General features: G+C 40.7%; 1 protein-coding gene across 1 annotated transcript in view; it reads right to left on the reverse strand.

Moving 5' to 3' along the window:
• Positions 1 to 18,503, reverse strand: part of Nup37 (nucleoporin 37) — a 40,874-nt gene that overhangs the window by 20,845 nt on the left and 1,526 nt on the right. The window contains exons 2-5 of the mRNA XM_004623845.2: positions 18,061 to 18,284; positions 13,723 to 13,847; positions 10,375 to 10,447; positions 8,163 to 8,257 (exon numbers count right to left, since the gene is read on the reverse strand). Coding sequence (XP_004623902.1) covers positions 8,163 to 8,257; positions 10,375 to 10,447; positions 13,723 to 13,847; positions 18,061 to 18,216 — 449 coding nt within the window. The 5' untranslated portion in view covers positions 18,217 to 18,284. The remainder of the gene's footprint in view (positions 1 to 8,162; positions 8,258 to 10,374; positions 10,448 to 13,722; positions 13,848 to 18,060; positions 18,285 to 18,503) is intronic.

Here is an 18,503-nt window from a genome sequence, read left to right on the forward strand (position 1 = left end):
AGGAGGAACGGGATCTTTTGTAGTTACAGCGAGTACTGGGTTGTCTATTTCTTTTGTATCTCCCAAGAACTAAATGTTGGCTATATTAAATGTGTTTAATAAATACTTGTTGATCCGACCTGTTCTTACAGAAAGGTACTGTTTCTAATATACAAGAACATCTGTTATTAGGCTTTTTCTGGGAATGAGATGTTCTGTATTTGTGAGTTTTTAAAATAATAAGCTTAAGCCATTAAATACTTAAAAACCACTTTTACCTTCTTTTAAAGGCAATAAATCTTTCTAAATGAAATGTACTTCTTTACCTCTCTAAGTTCATAATTATTTTAACTTTCTTTTGATGATACCAGGTCACAACTTCGAACACCAGTAGGTATATTTACTATATGTGTGCATATACAAACAAGCACACAGAGAGCAATGGCAGCATTCACAGCAGCCTGTGTGTGTGCCTGCGCACACACATCAGTACACATGTATGCATGTGTGTGTGTAGTTGGCATCTGCACATGGTAGAGACGATGAACCAGACAGGCAATAGCATAGAATGTGAAAGGGAACGGCAGCACTCCATATTACTTGGGAATTAATTTCCTTAAGAAAACACATCTGGGCAACACTTTTTTCTGCTGGGAATAGTACCTTTTTTCTAATAAAGGGGACAGATGACCTACGGTGTATCATCCATTCCTCTATGCTCTCCTTCCTGAGTGCCTACCCCAAGGGCAGACTCCCATGAGACAAACCTGACTGTGAGACCCCTGCTGGCGAGGGCTCAGAGTGGCTCCCCCAGGACAGCTTTCTTGTCTTTCCTGCGGAAGAGCCTGCTCCCAGCAACGCTCAGACCCTCTGCGCTGAGGCCTCTGCTGAGGCCACTTGGTCCTCTGTGGCAGCTCAGAACTTACTCTTCTTTATCTGAACTCTGGGTGGAAGAGCAGGAAGGAGTGATGGCGGCCTTTCTGGGCAGTAATCGGCCCTGGAGTGCTCTGGCAAAACTCTTTCAAAGAACTATAAATTCTTCACCAACAGAAGGTAACACTGCAGACATGACTAAACACAATTATTTTATTACACTAACTTAAAGTAGAAACAGTATACGTTAGAATTTAAGAACTGGATAAATTGGGTTTCTCCTCTAAAATGGGAACAACAAGCAAATCTATACAGTAAGACTTTTGAAGACTAAGTGAGTTAATACATATGAAATGCTTGGAGCAGTACCTGGTCACATGTTATGCCATAAAATCACAACCACTGACCCTCAGTAAGGGGCAGGTCCAACACTGAGGTCGCGGTGTTGGATGTCCTAATGGCTGAGCACCACAGGCATTCAGAGGCGATACCAGCAATACTCACTAGCCACGTTGTACGACCTCTGAGTGACAGACACATTTTAGAAACTCAGTCAAAGGGAAAATTGCAAGGAAGAAGTTTTATGCGGTGCTTGTTAATGATTCATTCCACAAAGAACAGAGAATTCTTTTATATACATACACCAGCTGGCTGATCTCCAAGAATATTCCATACTGTATGAACGTGAGAGCCTCTTGTTTGTTTTGACCTATTACGCCTATTTTAACATTACTTCACTCTTTCACCTTTCCTACTTAATTTCGTTCTACTGCTACAAATAAGCACTTTCACTGAGCTCTGCAGGTTTGCTCAGGGCTCTGATACTGCAGAACTCCAGATGGCACCATCTACACTATGCTCCACTCCAGCCTCGGAGCGACAGAAGCTTGGTCCCTCTCTGCCTTACATGGCCTGTTGTTTTCTTTCTTTCTTATTTATTTAGGAAGGGTATACAGGGTGTTCAGGGTCTCATTACTACATCGGACTCATAGTGATCCGCCTATTTACAGCCACCCAAGAGCTAGGATTACAGTGCCTGCACCACCACATCCAGTCTCAATTGCCCAGTCCCAATTTTGGTCTCAATGTGCCCTGGGGGAGAGGCTGGCATGGCAGGCCCTGGGATGGAATCCCTGGACCCTGTGCCCTCTTGCAGGTGCTTTAATCTGCTGAGCTACTTGGCCAGCCCTCCTGAACATTCTTACAAACACTATTTTGCACTTTTAAAATTACAGCTCTTAGTGAGTATAGGGTGGGGCTGCATTGTAGTTCTGACTTGCAGTTCCCTAACAATCAAGGGTGTTCCGTCTCTTTTCATGCACTGACTGGTCATTTGCAATTCTTTGTGGAATTGGTGATCCAAATCCTTTGCTCATTTTTTATTTGGTTTGTTTCTGTTGTCCAATTGTATGTTATATTATGAACACAATACTCTTACTAGAATAAGATTTGTGAGTTTCTTCTCTCCTTCTGTAAGTTCTTTTCACTGTCTTGACAGTTTCCTCTGATGTCAAAAGGTTTTTTCATTTTTTTGGGACAGGGTCTTGCTATGCAATTCAGGCTGGCCTTGAGCTCACTTGTACCTCAGGCTGGTCTCGAATTCCCAGCGATCCTTCTGCTTCAGCCTCCTGAGTGCTGGAATTACAGGAGTGCGCCACCATGCCTGGCCCAAACGATTTTTTTATGAGGTTAGCTAGGGGCTTATCGATTTTATTTAATCTTTCAAAGAATCAGCTTTTTGATTCGTTCTTTGAACTGTTTTCTTCGTCTCAATTAAATCCATTTCTGCTCTAATTTTTATGATTTCTTCCCATCTTTGGGCTCTGGGTTTGGGTTGCTCTTCCTTTTCTAGTTATTGGAGGTGCAGCATTAGGGTGTTTATTTGTTCCCGTTGTTTTCCTAATGTGTGAGTTCACAGCTATAAATTTGCCTCTGAGAACTGCTTTTATCACATCCCATGAATTCCGACAAGTTGTGCTTGAATTTTCATTGAATTGCAGATATTGTTGAATTTCTTGTTGAATTTCATCTGTGACCCATTGGTTGCTGAGTAGCGTGTCGTTTAATTTCCATGTATTTAGGTTTTTTTTTCTGGTTTCTTTTGTCATTTATTTCCAGTTTCATTGTACTGTGGTCAGATACAATATTTAAATAGCAATGGAATACCCATCTCTGACAAAACTAAATGAAAAAGGGGGATATAAATGAAGGACCATTTTGTATCTGTATATACAAAATAGGATAGGTATATAGCTAGTTTCTCTTAATTCCATGAGAAGTAAGATTTGCACTAATTGTGTTTGGACAGGATATCATGTCTGCATCTTGTACTATGAATAACAACTACGAAGACAACAATATGTAATGTACTAGTTATTGTAACTATCTTACTATCCTGTTTTGAAACTATCTCATTACTATTTCTCAATGAAATTAATAAAAAAAAAGACACACAAAAAAGGATTTTTTGATGCTTTCCAATTCTTTTTTCCTTTGATACATGTGTTTTTTTACTCTTATGTTTTTGAAGCCACTTTCAAATCCAAGATCATGAAGATCTGTTCTTATCTTTTTAAAAAAAATTAACTCATTAACTTTATTGAAAATCAATAATTATATAGCAAATTAAAAATTGTAGACAAATACTGAAATGTGAAAGATATAAGATGCAGACAGAGTGAATTTTAGAAAAATATTTCTGAAATGAATTTTATCCTTTCTTCTAAGAATTCCTTAGGAAGACTGCAAGGAAAACTGGTCTGGAGTTTTCTTGTGATGTCTTATCTAGCTTTGTGATCAGATTGATGCTGGCCTCATAATGAGGCAGAAAGGAATCCCTCCGTTTCTGTTTCTTCTGTTCTTGTTTGAGAAAGACTAGTGTTAACTCTTTACTTACTTGTTACAGGGTCTCCCTATGCAGCGCCACGGTGCCCGCGGCTGGCACAGCATGATGTAACAGGAACTGAACTTGGGTCCTTGTGCTTACCGGGCGGGTACTTAGACCACTGAGCTACTATCCCAGCCCTTTTGGTGTTAATTCTTTAAATGTATGGTTGAATGATTTTATGCTAGGTTTTTCTTTTGGCTGGGAATTTTTTAATTATAGATTCAAATTCTTGCCTTGACTAGTCATAAGTCTATTCAGATGTCAGTCACTATATTTCTGGGAATTTTTCCATTTTATTTGGTTTATCCAACTTGCTCGTATGTTAACAGTTTAAAGTATCATTCCAGAATCCTTTTCATTTCTATAAGGCTGGTAGTTAATATAGCTTATATCTAGATGACCCCCAAAGCCTCATGCACTCAGGGGTGGGCTTCTCAGAGCTGGCTGGGGTGAATGGCAGTGAGGTTAAGGGGCAAAGGGTGTGTGGCACTGTCTGGAATTAGCACAGTTCTGGGCGTGGCTGAAGGATTCAATGAAGACAGAAGCCCCACCCCGGGTATAGGTGGCACCACTCAAAAATCTTGTACCCTGCATGGAAAAGGGGGAAATGAAGATGGAAGGTGCAGAGGGCTCACCGTGTTGCTTCAGTGGGGCTCAAGTCTTCAGCTTCACCTTCGACGTCATCCCCTGGCTTCCAGCGCAGCCTCCTCAGCCTCCAGCACACAGCTTGCAGCCTTCTGATGTGGACACCTGGGTCTCCTGATAGGGACTGTCATGAGACTCCGAGGCGAGCTCCAGGCCTTTCACCTTTGACTGGACCCTTTCGATCTCCAGCACACCGATGACCTTTCGCCTTCTTCCACACTTGATTCTACAGGTGGCTACTATGAGTCTACATCGTAAATCTTTACATATTTGTGTTATTTGCATTACTCTTTCTCTAGTGGGCAATGACTGGTAACAGCAGTGATGCCCTTACTTCTGATTTTGCTAGGTGGAGCATGTTATCCTTTTCCTGTGTAAGCTAACAGTCTGTCAATTTTGTGGAGCTTTTCTAAGAACAAAGCTATTTTTATTGTGTTTATCTCTTCTCTGATCTTTACTTTCTTTGATAGTTTTGGGTTTTACTTGCTATTTTTTTTCCCTTAGTTCCTTAAGTTAAAAATTTGGAAACTGATTTGAGACCTTTTTTACACAAGTTACGGGTGTTCAGATATAAATTTCTTTCAGAGCAACGTTTTTGCTGCTTCTTTTCAGTTACGTATACCCTATTTGTTCTTATTCATCACAGGATATTTTCTAACTTCCCTCATGATTTATTCTTTCACTTATTGGATAAGAGGAAAATAGCTAATTTCTATTAATTTGTAGCGTTTGCAATATTTCTTGATTTCTGGTCTTATTCCATTGTAGTCCAGAAAGATACTTTGCATGATTTCAATTTTTCTAAATCTATTGGTTATTTGTTTTGAGGATTAACAAGTGGTTTACTCTAGAGAAAATTCCACATTCCCTTGAGATGACTATATCGTGCTGATACTGGAAACATTTGGAGTGTTCTGTCTATGTCTAGTAGGACTGCTTTATAGTTTTCTGTAAGTTCTCTGTCTGTCCTTGCTTTTATTTTGTTTCACATATTTTATAATAGTATGACCTGTATACAGAACTACTCCCAAGATGACAAAGGCTTTGACCAGGTGGGACAAGGACCTCACTAATGTCCCTGTATCACCAACACATAGACCGAGCACGGGTGGTGCCACTTCTGTAAAGTGGCAAGTCCCCTGCAGGATGCAAACAGCCCCAACAGTACAGTTCCCATTTGCTAGGTGTCTTTTCTTAAAGCCTGGCAATTCTACAATGAAGATTGTACATCCAGTGTTCTATTTTAGAACAGTCCTTCTTTCCTTTGTTGTGAAAGCACAGGATATTACTATTCTTTCCCTACTTTTTTTTTTTGCAGAACCAGGGATTGAACTCAGGCCTTTGAGCTTGCAAGGCAAGCGCTTATTCTACTGAGCTATCTCCCCAACCCCTTTCCCTACTTTTTACCCCCATCTCTGCTGCTTAGATTTGGGCCTGAGGGCTGGCTTTCATGTCACAGTTGAGCTTACTTCTGTCTAGTGACTGAGCTGATGAACTGTGTATCTACCTCCCCAGCTAGAGCTATTGTGATGCTGTGAATCCACTTCAAAACCCAATAGTGGCTTACAGAACTATACCTCTGCTTTCTGGGAAATGTTTTGTTATGTGGGTGGCCCACACCTACCCCATGTCTCACACCCTGGGGCCAGGCCAGCAGGGCTAGGACATGCTCCCTGTCATGCAGGTGGCAGAACACATGAGGTAAAGTCCAGAAAGGCACAGCTTCTGCTCAGGTCACCCCTGCCAGCATGAGACACACAGCTCAGGTCAGCGGGGTGGAAATCCTGCTCCACGGGAGGGACAGGAGCATGAAGAGCTGCCACAGGGGAACACGCCTCAGCAGGCTGAGGCGCTCGGGGCACGGGAAGGGGTTTCTCCAAAATGTTAAATTTATTTAAAGGACTTACTCTCTAGTTAAGCCCTATCTTCGAAAGTAATAAAGTCCTTTCTTAGTAAGATAAGTAGAAGGTAGTAAGACTTTTAAAAATGTTGGTGATTGCGGGGGAAATCGCTCAGCGGCACGGTGCCTGCCTGACAAGCGTGAGGTTCTTTTTTTTTGGTACTGGGGATTGAATTCAGGACCTTGCACTTGCCAGGCAAACGCTTATACCACTGAGCTATCTCCTCAGCCCTAGCATGAGGTTCTCAGTTTGACTCCTGGTACCAAAAAAAATGTTGACAACCTTGTGTTAATCTCCAATATTTTTTGGGAGAATATTACTAATTTGAAACAAAAAAAAAGAAAAAAGAAAAAAACGACACTCACTCCAACCCCTTTCAGCTTTCATTATTCCAAATGCTTATGATGTGGAAAGTTCTTGTTTTAGAGAATTGACATTCCATTGTTTATTCCCAGTGATCTAACTACCTTAAAATTGGTCCATTTAGTCTTCATGTCTCCACACAGATGTGGCTTTGTCAATACATGGGCCCTAGAATCTTAATATCATATAAGTCTGTCATATCTTTCACAGGAAAATTTTAACAGACAGCTCATAAAGATTAACTTCAACTTTAAGAAAGTGAGATATACAAAGACCAAAATTCTAAACAGTACCTGCCAGCTCTATTACCAATGTGAAGTGACACACATTTAATAGTCTTACAGGTATCTATATGAGTATAAGTAAATCTTAATGATTTTGACACAAATTCAGCAAACATTTGCACTGCACAAAACAGCAGAGATGCAGAATAGTTAGGAAAGATATACAGCTACTTTTGCTTAATTCAATGAGAAGAAAGATTTGTACTAATAGTGTTGGACAGGATATCCTGTCTGCATCTTGTACTATGGATAACCACTAAGAAGATAACAATGTACAATGTATTTATTATTGAAACTGGCTTATTAATCAGTTTTAAAACTGTCTCATTGCTACTTGTTTCTCAATAAAATAAAAAAAAAAATAACTTGTTGAACCATTTTATGGTTTGGTTTAATGTTCAGCAATTAGGCATGATACATATGTGTTTGTGTACCAATTCACCTAAATGAATGTAATTATTATGTATCTAGTATGTATCATGAACATATACCAACAAAATTAATTTTAAAAGCAATTAAATACACTATTAAAAAAATGTTAACTCAAAAAACAAACAAAAAACCACAACAAAACAGCAGAGGGATTCTTTTTGCTCCTAGAGTTACGGAAGGAGGCAAAGCGAGTGTCAGTGCTCTCAGCCCAACACCTAGCCTTGCTGAGCTCACTGCCCTCCCCTCTTGCTGCACTGCTTCTGCAGCCTGAGGCACCCTCAACCACACTCCTGAGGCCTCAGCCGTTCTGAATGGAAGCGGTGAGCAAGGACACAACACTCACCTGCACCTACAGAAAACCTCTCGAGAGGCCTCAGGCTGTCAAAGCTCTACAGTTCCCACATGTCTCATACTCATACCAAACACTAACTTACACAGGATCTGAGAAGTAACTTCAGAATATGGCTGTGGCCTTTTATTATGCTCCCCATCTTGCCCTACGTTAGAAAATTCAATCCAGTGTATAGTCAGATTTTATACATGTGCACCTCTACAATAAGAGGCACAGAGATTGTCAACAATCAGCAAGAGGAGATTCCATTACCTGGGATGTAAACTCAATTCACTAGTTTTGAAATTCATGTTTGTACCTTACCTGAACTTTTAACTAAAACATACTTCTTTTATAACATTTTGTGAACTTTATATAAAAGATATACTTTCTCTAATCTAAAAAATATAATTCTCATTAAAATAAAATGAAATTTCAAAAACGTGGTTGCGACCTCAGCAACATACCTGCAGGTATGGTCGTCGCTTACGCTTGCAATTTCCTGGCCTTCTTTGGGATCAAATGCCAAACTATTGATGAAATCTGAGTGGCCCTCTAGAACCTGACAGGAAAGAGAAAGTCAGTAAGAGGACAGAAAAATAATCAACAATATTCCCACCTAGTATTTCTCCTCTTCAGTCTCAAAAGCTTTTCCTGTATGCTTCTTTTTGCCTATAAATATTTTTGAAGCAATCTGCTATTTTTAAATTGCGATTTCCACACCCATTTTCTGGAAAGTTTACCTTGGAAAGAAGTTGATCACTCAACACACAACTATCAGCCTCGCTTTGCTTTTCTAGCATGTGCAGCTTGCAAAAGCACACTTCTTGACTCTACCCGTCCTCACATCACCTCCCTTCTCCCTCATGACAGAACTTACACAAGAAGTAAAGCAACCTCGTAAGACATGGAGGCAGCCACCTTGCTGGGTTTTTCACCCGCACCCCCTGCTTCACACACTGACTCCCTCATGCATGAACACGAGCCTCACCTCCTAACATCTTTATTCACACGCGCTCTGCAACTATCAGTGCTAGCAACAGGGACACAAGCCACAGCTGAAACAGAAAGCCCTCTGCTCCTAGAAGAAACAGATGGGCAGCTCGTCTCACAGTAGACGCGACTAGGACAGTAGGCAAGGGGTAGCTGGTCAAGATCTTTGTAGCTAAATCCTAAATGGGCCAGGGAGCTGTGGATCTCTCTTAATGGCTACCTTTCTTCCTTTCAAACACTTCAACTGGATCTCATTCAGATGTTAATAAGGTAGTTTCATATAACCATGTAGAAACGTGTGATGGGAAAAAAACCACAGGTTTGAACATTTCTGTGTAACTTTCACAAACCTACGGACTTGCAATAATTCTCCAGAGTATCTACAAGATAAACTAAATTAACATTAAGTGTGTACTATTATAACAAGCATAGTAACTTTCAAAAGCTAAAAATTTTATGTGCCATTTCTGTGTGTGGTTATTCATGAGTCAGTCTTACCCAGTATGGACCGCACTGCACGGTCACCACACAGAGGCTAGAGCACACTTACTACTACCTTCTAAGTAACTAGAAAGGTTAGCTTGTCTTTGCTTTTAACATACTTTTAGTTTATTAGGAAGTCAAGAAAGTGATCCTGTTCTATAAGCAAACACATTTCAGCCCAACCAGAGAGCTACTGCAGGAACAGAAAACACACAGGCAGGGTTCTTCATGTATGAAGCAGGGTCCTAAGTGTCTTAAATGAGTGCACTCAGTAAAAGGGGAAAGCCTCATGAGGCAGAGGCCAGGACTGTGCTGACCACACGGACAGGAAGAAGACATGAATCGTTAGGGCACGCGACCACGGCCACACTGCTCCTGCCCCGCAGGGCTAGACCAACTTGTGGGGCGTCCTGTGCCTACAAACGCTGAAGCCTGGCTTGCGTTCTGCGCTGACTCTGTTCCCTGGAGGTCAGCACTTCACGCGTGCATTTCTCATTGTACTGTTCTACCTAGCTGCAGATTTCTAGTTCTCTAATTTTCCTAGTATTTTAATAACAAGTTGTATTAGGTTTATAATCTGCAGCTGAGACTAAGAACCTAGCTTTTTTTTTATTTTTAAAATCACTAATTTATTTGCTTATTTATTTGGTACAGGGTCTTGCTATGCAGTTCAGACTTATAATGATCCTCTTGTCTCAGCCTCCCCAGCACTGGGATTATAGGTGTGCAACACCACACCCAGACTCAGTGGCCAGCATGGTGCAGCTGGGGTTCTGGGGTGGCATGGCATGTGGCACCAGGGATCAAACCCAGGTCCTTGGGCTTGCCAGGTAGGCACTTAGACCACCAAGCTATCTCTCCAGCCCAGAACCCAGCTATTAAGAGTACATGACATAGGAAATGACACCCTAAATTACATCTGGAAAGACGATCATGAAGTCATTTAAAGAGGGATAAAGACACCCAGGTGTGGTGGTGCACACCTATAATACTAGCATTCACAAGGCTGAGGCAGGAGGATCACTGTGACTCTGAGACAAGCCTGGGCTACACAGTGAACTCAAAAGCAGCCTGAATTTGCACAGTGAGACCCAGCCTCAAAAAACAAAAATGAGGAAGAAAAAACATGGGATAAATACAATAAAGCAGCAGATAATAATCAGATATTTTAAAATGAACTATGATTTATACCTACCAACATACCTTATATTCATTTTTATCTTGAAGATCTGAAGTAAATAATCTGATTTTCAGATCAGAAGCTGATGTACAAAATCTGGAAGCAAAAAACCCAAAGCAAACTTATTTTTAATCTGTACAAGTAAAAGACCTCCCCTATCACCGGCCTTCCCTCTAGGTTACCAAATCGCTTTACTGTAACTAATAATCATAACTAATAACCTTTGGAAGGGGGTTGTAGATCCACTGGGGGGGGGGGATAACCATTTAAAGAAGCAGGAAGCAAATTAAACATTTTATTCTGAGAACACACAAAACATAAGCACATCCTTGACGTGTCTCCTTGATGAATACAGCAAGCCCAATTCTAAGCCAGGACGCGAGCGCCAGGTGCTGCTGCGCTTTCCCCTGGATCTTTGCTCCTGCAGGGTTATCACCTCCTCACAGCACCGCAGTGAGGCGTGGCTTTCTCTCCAGCCACCAGGAGAGCAAAGCTGGCAGCAACACGAAGACCAGGCTGGCAGGGAAAGCGCAACACAAGGAAGCTCAGGCTGCGGACAGAGCAGCAGGCAAGGCTTCCTGCCAAGCGGAAGCTGACCGCTAGCGACGGCAGGACACTCAGTTAGACCTCAGCCGTCTTGCTCCACTGCGGTCATGAAGAAGATGCTACTGGTTATTCTGGAATACTATGGGCAAAATACAAAGCAAAGCAAAGTGTCTAGAAGTTGGATCACAATTATCTAGAATTCTGTGTAAACAATTAAAAGAGTACTGGATGTATTAGTGAACCTTTCTTTTCCTATTTCTTTTTCTAATTGTTTTTCTAAATTTTATGTAAGCGTGTGTTATTTTTAGAATAAAAATATATAACTTATTTGAAAACAACAAAATTACCCTATGAGCTTATTCTAAAAATACTGTCCTTTGGATAGAACCCAGGGCCTTGTATATGCTAGGCAAGCACTCTACTAGTAAGCTATACCCACAACCCCTTGTCTTTAAAATTAATGGCTGGTTAACATTTTCTGAATTTATTACTTATATTAGCATAGTTCCAGGAAGGATCTGAGGCAGCTTATTAAAAAAACCACAAAGCAAACAAATAAAAAAAAATCTCAAAATGATAAATTGCAGCAAATGCAATAAAAAAAGGTCAGGAAAACAAGCACCAAGCAATGAGGGAACTGTAGGACATACCAAGAGTACTTAGGTCAAAGCAGTGTCACAAAACTTAACTCAAAATCCAGGAAAGCCAGATGCAGGGCGCATACCTGTAATCCTAGCACTCTGGGAGGCTGAGGTAGGAGAGGTTCAAGTCTGAGCACAGATGGGGCAACTTAGAATCTTTCAGAGTAAAAAAGCTAGGCATGGTGGTGCATGCTTATAATCCCAGCACGCGGGAGACTTAGGCAGGAGGATGGCCTTGAGTTCAAAGCCAGCCTGGGCTACATAAGCAAGCTTAAGGCCAGCCTGAAATATAGAGCAAGACCCTGACTCAAAAAACAAGCAAAAAACCCTGCACAACAGTAACAACAAAAAAGGAAAAAACAAAAACAAAAACAAAAACAAAAAAACCCCCAAAAACTAGGAACAAGCTGGGCATGGTGGTGCACGCCTACAATCCCAGCACTCCAGAGGCAGGGGCCGAAGGAGCAGCATGAGTTCACGGGCAGCCCAGGCTATATACACAAGTTCAAGGGCAGCTTGTACTAAAGCATGAGACCCTATCTCAACAAACAAACAAATAAGCAGAGAAAAACAACAACAAAAAACCCAGGAAGACTGTTTCCTTCTCTTTTGAAATTGGCTAAAGAATGCAAAGAGAGTAATTGCTCTTGCTTATTTCCAGGTACTGTGAACACTTCCTTGTAATATAAAGGGAAACAAATGCCCCAGCAGCTGTTGGCAATGACACATGCATGCTGACAAAAGCTGTTACATCGATTATCCAAAATTAATACAACCTGCATAAGCCTCTAATAAAACTTTGTTGTAGACAAGACTTCTTAGAAGGAAACGATCTCAAACAGAATAATGCTCAGTGGCTAAAATCAAAAAGATTGGCAATAATAAATGCTGGAGAGTTGGTAGAGCAATCCAACAGCCCGGGATTACTGGTGGGCACAAGAAACAGTGAAATCACTTCAGAAACTGGCCGCTCCCTCCTCCCTACCTCCTGTTTTTGTAGTGTGTACTGAGAGTCAAACTCAGGGCTAAGCGTGCTTGGCCAGTGCTGCAGCACCAAGGGCAGTGTGGTCCACAGCCTCCAGTCCTCCAGAGCTGGTTGGAGGCACGCCCTAGCGGCCCAGCCCTAGCTACACACCGAGCGTTCTAGCATCCACTCACAGAACTGCAGGGATGGGCTGTGGGGCAGGCACACTGCATAATGGAATGCTGCTCAAAAATAAAAGCAGCCAAGCACAGGTACATAACCCAACACAATTAGATCTTACAAATAATAAGCAAGACCTTCTCACCCCCCCAAAAGCCCCACATTCTATATGATCTCATTTCTATGAAGTTCTACAATTTGCAAAACCAACTTCTGATCAGAGATATCAGATCAATGGCTCTTTGGCATGGAATGGAGTTCAGGGGTCAATGCTGAGGAATATGTGGAAATTTTCCAGGGTGATAAGTGAGGGGTTATAAAAGTATATGCCTTGTCAAAACTCACAGCATTTAACAGCTGAGAATTTCAGTGTTGGGTTGTCCCTTAATTAGAAAATTATCCCAATAGCTGGCTGTTTACTAAATGAAGATTTATCTTTCAGATGTGACATTTTTAAGAAACAAGATTTGTAACAAACCTTAAATGACCTAATATATTTTTGTACTTATGAAGGTCTAAGCAGGGTTCAAGATTTTTCTGAAAAAGTAATCATTATAAATGCTTTCCCAAAACTGAAGCCCAAAGAACTACAGATTTTGTGCTGTTAACACACGAAAATGCAAACTTACCCTAGGTGTGGGGTAGGAAGGGTCAAAAATATTTCAAACAAATCTAGTTCTTTTAGCAGAGCTGTATTTCAGTAATCAGTAAAGACTGAATTTCAGGTAAAGAGTTTTATAGCCTGGATCAAAACCAGTTAAGGTATCTCTGCAGATGCACACTGATGCCATGAAGACGGTGACTCCAGAGTGTCAGATACAGCAAATGTCACACATCTAATCATCTGCACTTGTGGGTATGGAAGAAAAAAAGCATCTATGATCACACCTGGGATCATTCAAACACTTGAAAATACTGCATTTCAAACTTTGAAACTTACTTGCTGAGGGCTGGGGGTATAGCTCAAAAGTACAGTGCCTGCCTGCTTGGCAAGTTCGAGATCCTGAGTTTGATTTCTGATACACACACACATAACTTACTTGATGACTGGTGGCAATGAATCAAGTCTAGTCTCTGGGCTCCAGGCTATGCCATCGACTCTTACTCCATGGTGAAATGTTCGTAGTGTTTTATACTGAATGCCTTCAATATCGGCTTCTTCTTCCTACACATGCACAGTAAATGCTGTTTTAGGGAGTCATGAGGATAATGTATTACTGTGGGTTACAGTATACTGAAGAAGCTATCAAGAAGTCACGTACCTGTATAAGCTTTTGAAGAGCTCAGAAGCAAATCAGAATTATAGTATACTTATGGTATAAGCCAATTTACTTCTAATACTAAACACATTTCATAACAAATTGAGTAAGCATGGGATGTTGTAACTCATCTATGCCCTTGTCTCTGGCCATGTAGACACTAACTGATGATGCTCTCCTACTACGACAACAATGCAAATATCCAGATCCCGAGAAACTGCTGAGCACAAGGGAACACAGCCATCCTGCGGGCACTGGCCTACGCCCAGGTATGGAGGACAAAGCTCAGGTCCTGCACAGGCGAGGAGGCGGCCTTACTAGAGACCTTGATCCATCCGGGGCCCTGAAGGGGGATGTGCATGGTAGGGGGTGGGAAGGTGCCTGCGTAGACCACCTAGACCTGGCATGAAAATGGGGCTTGAGTTCCTATTCACTACACAGTTCAGACAATGACAAAGATCTTATTTTAAAGTGGCTATATGTTGGTAGTGGCCTTAAGCACCTGACAGATACAGAGACAATACACCTCTAGGTGAACTTAGTACAACCCAGGCAGCAGAAGTCTCTAAAGATACAGTTAAGTACCACAAACCAAAACAATGCTTGATTAAATCAAACTTATGAAGACATCAAATTTCAAGAGTTATCAGATATGAAAAGACACAGGTTTAAGGGAATAAAAGAGGCAATTAAAAAGTATCAACAGGCCAGCAAGAGATTACTAAAACAACCAGACAAATTTAAAAAAGAACTATAATCAAATCAGCACAATACTAGCATAAAAGGACACACTAAGAGAAAAAAATAAAAACATTCAGAAATAAACCCATGCATTTATAGACACCTGATTCTGATAAAAGTTCCAAGAACACATATGGAGAAAGAAGTCTTTTCAATAAGTGGTGCTGGAAAAACTGGGCATTCCCATGTGCAAGAATGAAATTGAAACTTGACCTCATGCCACATATAAACATAGTGGTTAAAACAAAAAGAAAAGTGAAAGAGAAATAAGATATTGGACAGCAATAAATCTGGAGCAATGACATCTGAAATGGGAGAGTCCCTATCTCTTGCATGAAGATAGTACCTTTGATACTAATGACACGTGCATGCCCAAATGTCTTTGGTATCATCAAAAAAGAAGCAGCACATAAATCTTCCAAAGAGGAAGAAATGAAAGGAGTTACAGAATCATTAGTTGAAGACATGACAAGAATATACATATTGGCAATGTTTTTAACACTGGAAAACTTAGGATATCCCAATAATACACAGATGAATAAATGGCGACACAGGCCTATTACATCATACAGTGGCCCAAAAGGTAGGAATCTAACAATATATCATTGAGCAATGGTGCAAAGTATAGAACAAAGAACAGTATCATTGGTGTAAAATTTTAAACACAAAGAACAATAGTGTGATTTGGGATCCCTGCACATAATTTTAACACTTATAGACAGAGTCATGAACACAGAATTTCCTCACAGCTATTTCTGAGGGGTGCAAGAGGAAGGCAGTAAAGAAGAATCCCTAAGGTCTTATTTCTTAGACAAAGTGGTGGAAATATGGGGATTCATTGTATTATTTTGCACACCTCCCACATATCTTTTCTCATGTACCATACTTAAGCTACCCTTTGAAATTAATTTCAGATGAATTTACATCTAACAGTAAAAAAGTTCCATATATGAGATGAATCAGAAATACATCTATCGGGGCTGGTGAGATGGCTCAGTGGTCTAAAGCACCTACTTAGAACAAAGCTAAGCAAAGCACAGGGACCGCGGTTCAATCCCCCAGCACCACATGCCAGCCAGCCCCACCCCCTGGTGGGCTGAGCTGGCCACACACACAAAATAATGAATAAATAAGTAATAAAAAAAAATTAAAAAAAAAAAAAGAAATACATCTATCAAGGAAAACAACTGCCAATTTTTACTACTTCCCAATTTGTGTGCATAATAGCTCTGCACCTAATAGAGTGGTACCTTGGTTCATAACCTCAATTTGTTTTACAGTTTGGGGGAAGATGGCCATGGTGGTGTTTATCACCTTATTTGGTGTTAGTGAACACAAGCAAGTCTGCTGAATGCTTATTTGTACGTAGAAGTGTTTGTGAACCCAGGCATCACCCTGGCAGGCTACACCAACGCAGGAGCCATTCAGCCATTGTAGAACAAGCTGAGGAGGCTAAGAATAGCTGACTGGACAGTTAGGGTTATATCTATTTTTCTACACATTAATCGTGCAAAAATGGAGTTTTCACATAAAAAGACACGCTTTTATGCTACTGTAATAACAGTGGCAAAAATTAGCTTCTGCATTACTCAAATCATTTGTGGAATTCTTACTTGGTGATCACAGGGATAACAAAATCCCAGGAACTGTACAGCTTGAGCTTTGTGTACTGCTGAACCTTTTTTTCCTGGCAGTGCAGCCTGCCACTGCGCCAACGAAAAAGGCAGTGTGTGTGCAGCACAGGCAGTGATAAGTGCTGTTTCAGATTCAGGAGGGAGGCTGGGCAGAACTGTACAAAGAGGAATGCAGAGCCTTCGGAAAGCCTGCCTGTGCCAGGCTCCACTCAGCCAGCTGAAGGCAGGCTGCTCTATGGGTTCCACATGGCCCTCCCATCACACCCACTGAAGGCCAAAGGCAGAATTTCAATAGGACAGACCCAGGTTTATCTTTCACCCAAGGCTTTCACCTCTACTAGAACACTTGAGAAAAGGTTGCTCAACTCTTGCTCTCAATCATAGGACTTTTTATGATCCTTATCTGCTAGTCTAGTAGAAAACAGGACAAGGGTCAGACCTAGATTAGAAACACCTCTCCCTACCAAAACAGCATGGGATTGCCTAAGGGTTCTCACATTTACTCAGGCCAACAAACTAAATCCTTTCACTCATATTATTCCTTAGAATAAATATAAATAAACACTAATTTTCTGTAGCTTTATACATGGTATATTCTAAAATGCTAACTTGAATTTTGATGTTAAAATTAGCTCCTTTTTTTTTTCTTTTTGGTCTTTTCAAGACAAGGTTCCACTGCACAGTTCGGGCTAGCCTTGAACTCATTTCTGTAGCCTAGGCTGGCCTTGAATTTACAGTGATTCTCCTGTCTTAGCCTCCTAAGTGCTGGGATTGCAGACATGCACAACCACACCCAGCAAAGAATTACTATCTCCTAAGTAAATAAGCAAATCATGTTTCTAGTAACGTATCACTTTAATTCAGTAATAAAGTTTCTTCAAATTTTTGGTAAATTGTATCAATTACAATTTGAGAAATATGGTTACATGACCGATAGTCTAGTATAAATCGATTAACAAGAGACTGAGGAGAGTCAAATCATCATTGTTCAGTCTCTCACAAGCAGGATGGCTTTTCTGTAACAAAACCTGGCACGTGGAACAGTGGGCTGTGACTATCGCTCTGGCTAAAACACACTGATTATAATGTGCCAGATTCCTTCTAGGACCTTACGTATACTGACCCACCACAACCTCACAGAATCCCAGGGAGCATCATTCTTTCTGTATTTATAGAAGAAAGGCCAAGTACCTGTTCAAGGTTGTGCAGCCATTGAGAGGAAAGGCCTTGCAGAACTAAACTCCCATGCATTCTGTCCCCAGAATCCAAGGGCAATCCTGAACTTCCTGCCTAGCTCACGTGATTCCAGTTCATATGCTCTAGACATGTGCTTTAGGTGTGTAAAAAGAGTGACAGCAAATTGATAGGAAAGTTGAGTATCATTAAAGCAGAAATGTTCCTGAAGATCACGTTAGGGTCTCAGTATTACCTGCTTCCTACGTCAAAGCAGGAAATTTATGATTAATTGGATCTAATTGGTATTGTCCATATATACTGATGTGCAGGTATTCATAGCCTTTAGTTATCAGAATATTCTACTTTTAATCATGAAGCAAAAGAGTATTTTCACCATCTATGTTCTTTTCGCACATATCTCAAGGGTATGTTACTGGGTATGTCCTCCTCTGGGCCTTCACATAATATCCTTTCTTTTTTTTTAACAATCAAACTTAATATTTTCATGGTTAAGTTTTCAAATCAGTGCAATACCTTCACCGTCTTTCACTGCCATTTGTTGACTAACCTGAAATGTACATATGCCAATCACCACATAATTATTGCCACCATATGCAATTAGATTTCCTGAATCTCCACTTTCGAAGGGATTAAATTCTACCACATGCACAAAATCTTCACAATCCACAGTGTAGGCCGGATTCCTTGTGGCGTCTTGCTTCATTCTGATGTCAAATGATCAGTTCTAAGAATAATTCTTCCACTGGTTAACTTCAAGAAAACTGTGGATTACTGCAAATCCAACAGAAACGGGCATTAGTCATTTCACAAATGAATCAAAATAAATTCAGGTATTACAACGTTACCGAAAGTTCAAAATAAAACACCTCAAGTATCTATCAAGGGACAGAAGCTGCAGGAAAAAAATCAATCTGTTAATAATTCAGCATTTGCTCCATGGCTTTCTTCTTTTCCACATTTGAGATACCTGCAGATACAACACCACAAAAT

Source organism: Octodon degus, unplaced genomic scaffold (assembly GCF_000260255.1).
Source record: "Octodon degus isolate 3935 unplaced genomic scaffold, OctDeg1.0 scaffold00004, whole genome shotgun sequence".
NCBI classification, from domain to species: domain Eukaryota; kingdom Metazoa; phylum Chordata; class Mammalia; order Rodentia; family Octodontidae; genus Octodon; species Octodon degus.